The following is a 10,629-nucleotide window of genomic DNA, read 5'->3' as shown; positions in this document are numbered from 1 at the left end:
TAAAGAGTTACCTCAGACCTGAGTGTTAGTTGATCACCAAAGAGCTTCTTGGGAATCCTGAGGCCCACATTGCCACCCCCACTCACTTTCTTCCCCTCCCCCATTTTTTCAGAAGCCAGAGGATGCCTGCTGCATCTTGCACTGTAGTGCAAACAGATCCCCGCAAAGAGAGAGGAAGATAAAATGAATTTAAATTCCAAAGGGGTTCCAGTGCCGGTTTCCTAGTCCCCGAGTCAGCAATGTGTTTGTGAAAATTCAGCCTTTTTGTCTCCCAGTAAAAAGGAGCTAAATCTACATCGGTGGCCCAGTCTCGGGTTGCTATTCTTTGCATTTTCTATTCGAGTGAATGAGAGTGAATGAAGTGGCCGGGACCCTTCATTTGATCTACTCAATTGCATAAAGTGACAGAATTCTAATATATTTGTTTAATGCTCTTCAATGGGCTTTCACTTTTTTGCTTGCAAATGAAGCATCCGTGGGCAAAGTTTCATCCCCCTTTAACACTGGGACATATTTCATAACTCAGGCTGTGGTTTGAAGTGATCTTGAGAGGAGTTTTAGACTCAAAAAGTGGAAAATAAAGAAACAGATGTGAAGTTATTGTAAATTCCTAGAGTGGGCTCTGGGGCTATTGTGCCCCCACGGCGGGCGGTCCAGGGGCTGTGCCTTTCATGCTGTAATTGAAACATATTAATTAGATAATTTGTTGTTAGTTTAAACGAAACAAATGCATCCCCTTTGAGGCTTCACAGCCGGTGGGTTGGGTTGTTTTTGTTTTGTTTTTGTTTGAGTGTCTCAGTGCATATGTGGCTTCAGGGAAAAAAATTAATTGACATTTATATTAAGAATTTGAGAACAGATCCTGGTCCATTTCATTTCTTAGATGGATACCTTTAAGAAAGAGAGTTTCTATTGGTAAATGTATAAACCATGCCCCCACCCCAACCATGCATACACTCAAGTAAAACCTGTTTTCGGCGCTCCATTGGCTTCTTCCTCCCACCCACCCTTCAGCTTCACCCCACTCGAGTACCTGGCCAGATTTATGCTTCCAATACGCTAACGCTCTTGTCTATTTTAAAGGAATTAAACTCACTGGTATAATATTTAAACCATTCTAAGGATCGTTTACTAGCATTGCTCCTGTTAGTCTCCAGGCTTCTCAAAATCCCCACTCAGGCAACAGCAACAGTGAGAACTTCTGCAGCTTCTCTCTTGAGAAAGTGCACAAAATTCATCCATTGTGCAAGCATTTCCCCAATCACAGAGAAAGCCATTTAAAAACACAATTGAGTACAGAATCATGTTAAAAACCAAAAGTAACAGGACAGCCAAGTTTCCAAATCAAAAGCCTAATTTAAAAAAAGGCCCACGTTTGCAAAATAGAAAATAGACGTTAACTCGGTCTTCTGGATAAGACCCCAATATATATCTCACTGCATAATGTTGTCTCTTCCAGTTTTATTTTAAAGCTGTGTGTATTGACTTTGGACTTGAGCCAGGTGAAAAGATTTAACATGACAAAGAGAGCCATTGAAGGTATCATAGTTATAAACTTCCTTGTTTGTGGGGGCACTTCAGCTAAACAGGGCGCAAGTCTCAAAGCTGGGGATGGAGCAGGGTGGAGACGGTTGTTTGGGATTGCCTTTGGATTTCTGATCAAGGTCAAAATATCATCAGTGGATTTTTTACTTTACTCATTCAACTTTGAGAAAAGATGTCTGCAGTTGTGAAAAGAGGGCTCACAATGCCCAAGTTATTTCATTCTTTGCAGTATACCATGACGAGCTTACTAGCTGAAAAGAACATTTTCAGATAGTGAGTTGAAAATCACTCCTTTGCTAAAAATCAGAAATAGGATCTGCATCTTACTTACCCACATTTATTAAATGTATGTATGTGTATATTTATACATATGCATTCTACTGCCTATTATAGGACAAATATTTTACCTGATTATCTAAGCTGGTAATTTATACAATTTTTAAGGCTCGTGTTAGCCCTTTATGTTTCCTTCATTCCCAGTTTGAATTCAGTGTTAGTAAATTCAATGAGATTAGAATATTCCAGAAATGGCTTTAATTTTATTTCGCAGGAAGTAATGACAATGTATTTAATTTCTTTTAATATAGATGATTTCTTGTTGAGAACAAAGTTTCAAGAGTTTCATAGCTCAGGGTGGATAAGTTTTCCAGGCTTTCTTTTGCTGATCTTGTTGATATAATTGTGAATTGGGCTTGATGAATGAGTTTAGTTGTCCCCTGTCTGACGAGCTTTAGTAGCTTCATGCATTTTAATCAGTCCAATGATTCATTTATTTTCCACTTTTTTTTTTTTTTTGGGCTGTGTGTGGGATCCTTCCTTTTAAAAAATGCTCACAACAGGATTAATTACCCTTTGCATTAATCCTAATTTTTTTTCCAGATAACCCTCTAAATATGTAAGGGTCGCAGGTGCTAAGGAGTCTCCTTATGGAGTTATAGTGATCATGATTTTTGTGTGGGTTTCTCTGTACTGCGCAAAGGTCTTTGTTTAATCATATTACACAGTAAAGTGTTAATCACCATTTAAGTTTTTCTTTGTCTTGTAACTTCATTAGTTGAACACACACCTCACTCTGGAAATATCATGACCCCTTCAGTAAAGTTTCAGTTGGCCTTATGCCATAAATTCCTGGCAAATTGTAATTCTCTCCAAAAATCTGAAGAAAAGCAAATACTTAGAGTTAAGCATTTAAATTAACTTCATTTTCTTGCCTAAAATAAATTCATCGAGCATTATTTTCCTACATGAAGGAGTGAAAAGAAATCTGTTCTATTCAAAGTGAACAGGTTTCTTGACATGCAAGGTGAACTTCTAGGTAACTCCTGAAAAGGAAAATTTCCACAACTGAAGTAATTTAAAGGAACAAGGAAATGAATATTCTAAAATAAGGTACATCAGAATATGAGCACTGAATAAACAAGTCTGTTTTTACTTTTTGTGTCTCCATATAGCCTCTACCTGGTTTCCACATAAGCCTTACATTCAGTATATTTTGTAAAATGTAACTTTTCAGATAGACAAAAATACATAGAGAGTATTTCATTTTTCTAGTGACAGTTTTTCAGCGTCTGATCTATTCTAGAAATAGTTTCCTCTTTCCCTCTGATTCAGGAGTCCATTTGAATAATTTCTTCCCCAATCTGTAAGTGCGTAAGAGGAGATGTGACTATTTTAGAAATATTAAAAAGACAAACTATTCAGACAACATATTATAAAAAGCATATTAGAGAAGTACTACATCTATCTTTTGTAAAGATACTGTTTGCAGCAACTCTTCAAAAACACACAAAACTAAAATTTGGATTTACATATTTTAATGAGAAAATATTATTTGGACTAGATTCATAATTTAATGTAGACACCTTTTTAAAATTCTTTGTCTTAAAACAGGCATGCTGGGAACAAGAACATCAATATTTAAAATGCCATGCTAATTTTGAACAGAGAAGGAGAAAAATGAAAGGTAAAAATTTTACAGCCCTGATGACACTACAACTTTTTTTTTTTTTAACTTAAGCAGGTCACACCAGAACAACAGTTCGTTTTCCAGCAAATTACCTAAGACTCTAAAGGAATATAGCAAACAAAAGTGCATTTTACACAGTGTATAATCATTCCTATTCACAAGCATTTACATCTCTTTGCAGCCCTTTAGCTTCTTGGGAAAGTTCTTGTGGCAAACAGAAAGACTTGTCCATGGGAGACCTATCCGGTGACATCTCCTTCACGTTACCAGTCAGCTATCTAAGTTCTCGGGTTGCCCTTGATGCTTTCTTAGTTTGGGCTAATTTCATTTTCATTTTCTTTTTTTTTTTTCTTTCCTTCCAACAATAAAATAAATAGCTAAAAGGTCTCTAAGTAGTCGGAAAGTTAACATCCCAATTAACTTTCCCATCCCCCCATCCCTCCCCTAAACCTGGCCAGAAATGAAGAGTAAACATTCACATTACAACAGGTACTTGTAAAGTGGGCTTTGCCCGCTCGCCCGCCAAGCAATACAGATTCAAGTTCACTGTTTACATTTTACCGGGCGCCTTTGTAAACAATACTGCAAGGTTACTTTTAGTTTTGTTTTGCTCGTGTTGAGGACGAGCGTCCCCTTCTCAGTTTGGCAGCCTCTCCCCTAGCTCCCAGTGCCTGGAGCCTCTGGCAGGAAACAAAACCCAAAACAAAACTCCGCAGAAGCTGGGGAGGCAGGGCCGCTACTCCGGGAAGCTGTGGTCCGCCCAGCCCCTGCCGGATGGGCGGAGGCGAGCGGGGTAGGAAGATTAGTGGTCCCTTTTCCCGGCAGATTTCCAAGGCGTAAAGGAGATCCGGCCCTCCGCCGTGCGGCTGCAGCCCTCAGGGAAGATCTGTTCGAGGAAACCTCTGAGACGGGTTCTCTTGTCGTGGAACTCACTGCGCGGAGTCCGGGGACCCGCCGATCCCAGCCGAGGGAAGACGCGCTCCTCTCCGCGCAGGCGGGAGGCAGGATTTCCCCAGTCCCCTGCCTCTTAAATGGGAGGGGGGTGTCGGGGGGCCCCGGGGATCGGAGGGCTGGTCTCAGGTGCCCCCTGTCTGCCCCTCTTGTGGAGGCGAGGGCAGCTCCCACGCGCCTCCAGGCCATCTGCAAGTTTGTGTTTTGTCTCCTGGGTCCAAACAGAGTTCTCGTGGCGGGGGGAGAGAGGGTTGGCCGCAGGTGAAATGGACAAGTTAGGGCGGCGGTCCTAGGTGGGGAAGGGCAGGACTGGGAAGCGGGGAAGGCGAGGAAGCTGGCGGGGAGGGGAACAAGAGGGGGCTCCGGCTGCTGCGGGTCAGTGCACCGCCACCGAGTGCAAGGCGGAGGCCGGGCTGGTGAGCGTTTCACTGGGAGTGGCGGGGCTGCTTTGGCTGGTGGCTGTTTGCGAGGACGTGGGGCTGAGCGAGGGCGGCGAGTTCGAGAGCAAGGTGGGGATGGGCGCAGGCAACGCGGGCAGGGCGGGCACTGCGGCCGGTGTGGGCTTGATGGGCACAGGGATTGCGGGCAGCGTCTGGCCTGCTGCGTGGCACAGCGGCTTCAGGGGCACGCCGTAGGCGCTGTAATCGCCACTAGCCATGGAGATAGGGGTGGCCGAATCGATCATGCCCGCGGAACCGTACACGTGCGGCCAGCCAGTACCCAGCGAGCTGCTCATGGTAGTCAACTGGTTGGGGAGCGGGTAGGCGGCGGGCACGGGCTGCATGGCGGAGAAGGCCAGCCCCCCGGGCATCTTGTACTCGCGAGCGATGATATTCTCGATGGCAAAGGGGTGCTTGAAGCCCGAGGGCTGCGCCACGCCGCCCAGATTGTAGGCGGCGGCGGGCATCTGTGGCAGGTGCGTGCCGGAGGCCGCAAGCGCGCTGAGGCGCAGCTTGGCCTGCTGCTGCAGGTACTGCGCGGCGTCGGCGGGCTTGCTGGGCGCCAGGTGGTCGGACTTGAGCACCTTGAAGCGCTTGCGGCGCCGCAGGAAGCTGCCGTTCTCGAACATGTCCCCGCAGCTGGGATGCAGCGCCCAGAAGCTGCCCTTGCCGGGCTGGTCTGGCCGCCGCGGGATCTTGATGAAGCAGTCGTTGAAGGAGAGGTTGTGGCGCAGGCTGTTTTGCCAGCGCTGCGTGTTCTCCCGGTAGTAGGGGAAGCGGTCCATGATGAACTTGTAGATCTCGCTCAGCGGCAGCATCTTCTCGGGCGAGCTCTGGATGGCCATGGCGGTCAGCGAGATATACGAGTAGGGCGGCTTTTGGTCGCTGTACGTGTTGCGGCCGGGCCGAGGCATCTTCTTGTTTGCCCCCTTCTCGCTCTGGGTCCGCGCGGGCCGGCGGCGGCTAGGATCTGCACAGGGGTTGGGGGGGGGGCGGTGGATAATGGGAAGGAGAGGGCATGGATGCACAGACAGACACCGCGAGGTCAGCCAGGCCGAGCCCAGACCAGACGTGGTGGGCAGGGGCTGCAGCGCGGGGTCAGCCCGCGCCCGCGCCGCGCTCCTCGCTGGCAACTTTGAGCGTAGAGTTGGGTGCGGCCACGGGGGCGCGGGAAGGGAAGCCGGTACGCGGCGCGAGGGAAGCATGGAAGTCAGCTGGACCTGGCGCGGGGCTGGGGCAGGGGTGCCACTAGAGAGCTCACCTTAAAGTTGCTCCAAGTTGTGCGTCCGCATCCGGGATGGCACGGCACCCTCGGGTCCCTCCCAGTGCGCGTTGCCGCGTCCGGTCTCGCCGGGGCTCCGCTCGTCTTGAGCCTCCCAGCTCAGCCCCGCAGCGCCGGGAGCCGACCAGTCCGCCGCGCTCCTGGCCGTGAGATCCCCGGGCGGCCGCGCTCGGCTGCGGAGTCCGGGCGCAGACGGCAGCAGCGGCGGCCTCGGGGCTCCGGAGGGCGCTGCTGTGGGCTCCGCGGCTCCGCTGAGCTAGGTGGCTGCCTCCATGTCCTCCCTCGAACCATCTGATAGTTTTAAGCGGTGACAGGAGCAGAAAAGACCCCTGTAGCGGCGCTTCATTAATGTGCCACTTCTTAGCTATCATATGACAATCGCCTTGGGAGGAGGAGGAAGAGGAGGGGGAGCGGGGGCTGCAGAGGGAGGGGACTGAGCGAGAGGGGAGAGCCTGGCCAGCTCTGGTTTCTTTCACACCTATTTACATGGACACCTTGGCCAATAGGAATCACTTCCAGCTCAAGCCTGGGCGAGGGGGAAGAGCCTCGGCCACCGGTGGTGAGCGGGACGCCGGCCGGGGTGCGCGGTGTGGAGGTATGAGGAGGTGGCGGCCGCGGAGCAGGGATTCAGGCGACCACTCACGTTCACAGACCGAGCTGCCGCGCAGATGATGTTTGACATGGAAATTGCTTGGCTGGGGTATTCTGTTTCCTCTGCATTGTATCGGGTTTGTATTGTTAGCTAACTTAAGGCACGGCTTGCCCCTGAAGCAGACCCTTTTCCTGCGCTTGGCAATACAGGGCTGGTTGCATGGGTTATTATAATGAAAATACACCCTTCCCCCTAGCCCTCCAAGAGGCAGGTCAAAGTTTGATTTGACCTTCCTAGGCTGCTGCCATAGCTTTACACAGTAGGTGTGTATCCTTTACGTGATGGGGTCTAAAAAATACTTACAAAAATATAATCGGACAGCCACTTGTAAAAAGCCCATTTTCTAAATGTATTGGCCAAATTAAAGGGAAAAAAAGTCTCTCTGAGCGAATAGGCAGGGTCTTCACTCTAAAAGTCCTCTAGGAATTTAATTAGACACAGGATGAAGGCTCTGGGGTTGTTGGGGCAGACAGTGTGTGGATCTGGGGGAGGGCCTGAGTTTGTTTGACACACTTTATCACCAGATAAATGGCAGGGTCTCATGCTTACCCCAGGTGGTTTGAAACTTTAGGAGTTAGGCATTGCATGGAAGTTTGCATTTTACAGCCGGAACTTTCTCCCCTTCTCTATCACTCCCTCCATCACCACCACCACCACCACCACCACCACCACCACCACCACCACCACAATAGAAAGAACATAGTTAGGGTTTAGAGAGCCCATCAAACGCTGCCTACAGACCCACTAAAACAGCAGCACCTTCTAGACTCGGAAGAACCGAAGTGTTTTCCTTTGAGGGAGAAAGGAGAGAGTGGGGATGTGCCTAGGGTCCCCCTGCCTGGTGCCAGCAGTAGGCTCCCTTTGGTTCGGATTAGTCTCCGGAGATTCAATGAATTATTCTTATTATCATTATTATTATCATCGTCGTCGTCGTGGGAGGCGGTGGCAGCGGCAACGGTGGCGGAGGCGGCGGCGGCATCATCATCATCATCATATTGCTATGAAATAGTGAGTCGACCCTGCCAGTGAACACTCACGCTGGAATAGACACTAGGAGTTCCCACTGATTTCTGCACATTCTCTGACCTTTATGGTTTCTAAAAGAAATTCCTTTTACCTCATTGTTAATAACTCAATCTCTACAGCCCACACTGAATCATCTTCAATCCGGAAATGTAAGAACTTTTTTTGTTTTTTCTTCAGGAGGAGGAGGTGATGGTAGTGGCGGTGGTGGGAGAGTTCTGGGTGTGAAGTTTGGACACTTTTAGTGATATTAGAGCATTGTTAGTAGAGCTGTTTAGAGTTAGCATAAAAATCTTTCAGCACACGTGCACACACACACACACACCCCTCTGTTAACCACAGTTTCGGAGGTGGTCAATAACTCACCAAAACGTAACTTAAACACGATGAATTTAGGAGATTAAACAATTTCATTAATATTGAAATGGCTCTCGCGTCTGGGCTGCCTCGCTTGAGATGCAAGCACACGTTTTTCAATATTAACAGAAGTGCTTGAAGAAAAGAATAATGTCACCTTCTTAATTCGGAAAAAAATAACCAGGAGGAGGAGGTGGGTTCGAGGGGTGGAGGCGGATCGCTGACCTGTCTCTGGGGGCATGGCTTGAGAAGGGCAGATAAACCCTCTGCAGATAAACCAGTTGGATTCAGGTGGTACCTCTGCCGAGCTTTGGCCGGGGGCAGCAGTACTTGCCTGAGCTGTGCGTGCTTTAGCTAACGAGGTTCGGCGTTTTGGGGTGTTATTTGGGGGCAGCCCAGTTCGGCTTGGGAGTCCAGGGATGGAAGGAATTGGGGAGACCTGGAGCCTAAGGGACCCCTGATGAAAAATAGTAGTAGCAAGGGCTTGTGTTTTCCAGATGAAAAGGCATTGGTTCACAGCTTTCCTGCTTCAGAAGGCAACTGGCCTCGGAGGTACAAAACTGAGGGTGCTCCTGTGGCAGAGGCAGGAGTGCTCCCAGGAAGGAAAGGTATCAGCATTGAAGCCCCCAAGGATTGTTTAGGGTCTTCTCAGCAAAAGTGTGCATACTGATATATAGAAACATAAATAAAATATTAAGAGCGGTCAGATTTGGGATATGTCACGAAAGGAGAGAAAGATCTCTGTTCCCCCAGTGACAGCCAGGAGGATTCTTTTCTACGGGGTGTGTTCGCACTCTTTTTAAGGGTGGGGGATGGGGAGAGAGAGAAATGTTTTCTTGTTTTAACAACTGGCATTTTGTTGCCTTGCAAAGGGCCTTTGTATGGCTGTCGAAATCATTGCTTGGAGTAAACAGAAGATTAACTAAATTCTAAGAGTGGAAGCATTTGGGTTAAAAAAAAAATCTAAGTTGAAATAAATCTTTGTCCATCTCCCCAGGGAAAGTTGTCACCATCAAGTCTGAGACATGTGAGGATACAAGTAGGAATTCGTGTCCAAGGAATCTTCAAAGTTTGGCTAGGGTGAGGATGGGAGGTGAGGCATATTGCTCATTCCCAGGGTTAATTAAGGAAATCGAACCTAATAGCACAAGTTTGTCTTGGGTAGGGTGAGGAGCTGTGAGATGCACATTTAAAATAGGTACTTTAGTACAAAATTCTATTTCAGATCCTACTGAAGAGCCTGGGAGAAGGGGGAGGGGATTTGCATGCCATTTACAGCGTTTTAAGACTGGTATTATGAAGAAGAGGAGGGAAGGAGCACTTTCCAGAAATCTTGAAAAGTGCATCAGAGTCTATTGTACAGAACCCAAAGCAAACAGAGACTCTGGGGAGGGGGCACATCCGACTCTGAGGCTTAGGGAGTTGTTGGGAAAACTGTATAAAATACACATAAGTCAATTATACCCATGTGCAAACCAAATGGAAATCTCTTTCATGCAATAGCCATTCATCGCCTCCGCAGAGCCCACCACCGACCACCTTTCTGCTTGGAGAGTTCGCAATAGCCTCTTTTCCCACAAGCTGGACCACACACGGCTACAGATTTCGTAATAATTTATGCTAATTTCCCTCCATAAATCCACAATTCGCTTCAGTGGCACCCGAGCTGCTGAGGGAGTAAAAAGGAGACAGAGGGGTGACAAATACAATATTGATTTTGATTCCTTCTGTTGTCAAGCAGGTGTATGTGTGCGTGAACGGTGGGGCTGGGGTTAGGGAGCTGGGGCGCTAGGAGAGGAAAACCATCCTGAGCCGGGCCAGCCCCTCTGTCCACACTCCAGAGAGTAACGCGCCCTGGTTTGTTAATATTTACCAAACACCGATGGGAGGTGGAGGGAAAGTACCCGGCAGCTTCCGAAGGTTTCCTAGGCGCCAAAAACAATACCCGTCTTCCCGACTTGGAAAGCGAACTCCCGGCTGCCTGGAGCGTTTGGGGGCTAAACTTAGTTTGGCTCTTCTCTTCCTCCACTCTCCCTCAAGAGTCGTTCCCTCCTTCTTGTGTTCTCCACCCCTGTCTCTCTCTCCTCCTTTCTTACCGCACTCCTGGCCCTCACTTCTCTTGCCCTATCCATCCCCTTTCCATTTTCTCTACCAAACGGGCTAGGAAATGCCCTAGGTGGGGGAAAGTCTTCTGGCGAGCGCAGTAGGGATGGTAGGTTTTAGGGCCTCCTCCCAGCCGCCCCACCTTTCCAGGCCGCCTCCCGCGTTTGCCCAAGTTTTCCGCACTCTGGGAACCCGCGCTAACTCACCGCGCCGCTTTGTCCCTCCCATCAGTCATTCTTCACCAAATCTGCACTTTGGTGGCGTGAAACGACTTAGCTTTCCTTTCAAAAGGATTTTGTTCCCGGGGTAT

General features: G+C 48.4%; 1 protein-coding gene and 1 long non-coding RNA gene across 2 annotated transcripts; one reads left to right on the top strand and one right to left on the bottom strand.

The window, feature by feature from the left end:
- Positions 1–3,348: 3,348 nt before the first annotated feature.
- On the bottom strand, positions 3,349–6,534 carry FOXB1 (forkhead box B1). Its single transcript, XM_035708675.2, has 2 exons — positions 6,164–6,534; positions 3,349–5,872 (listed from the first exon to the last, which is right to left on the bottom strand). The coding sequence occupies exon 2, from the start codon at positions 5,814–5,816 to the stop codon at positions 4,839–4,841; it is 978 nt and encodes a 325-aa protein (XP_035564568.1). The 5' UTR covers positions 5,817–5,872; positions 6,164–6,534; the 3' UTR covers positions 3,349–4,838.
- Positions 6,535–6,665: 131 nt separating this feature from the next.
- Positions 6,666–9,940, top strand: LOC125754024 (uncharacterized). Its single transcript, XR_007407255.1, has 2 exons — positions 6,666–9,309; positions 9,720–9,940. It is a non-coding gene; the product is annotated as an uncharacterized LOC125754024 (long non-coding RNA).
- The last annotated feature ends 689 nt before the right edge of the window (positions 9,941–10,629 follow it).

The sequence above is a fragment of the Canis lupus genome, chromosome 30 (genome assembly GCF_003254725.2).
Source record: "Canis lupus dingo isolate Sandy chromosome 30, ASM325472v2, whole genome shotgun sequence".
In the NCBI taxonomy this organism is placed as follows: domain Eukaryota; kingdom Metazoa; phylum Chordata; class Mammalia; order Carnivora; family Canidae; genus Canis; species Canis lupus.
The sequence above is the reverse complement of the archived record's forward strand: the minus strand, read 5'-3'. Positions and strand labels throughout refer to the sequence as shown.

Coding starts and splice junctions, on each gene's coding strand:
- FOXB1 (XM_035708675.2), bottom strand. CDS start 5,816: ATGCCTCGGCCCGGCCGCAACACGTACAGCGACCAAAAGCCGCCCTAC.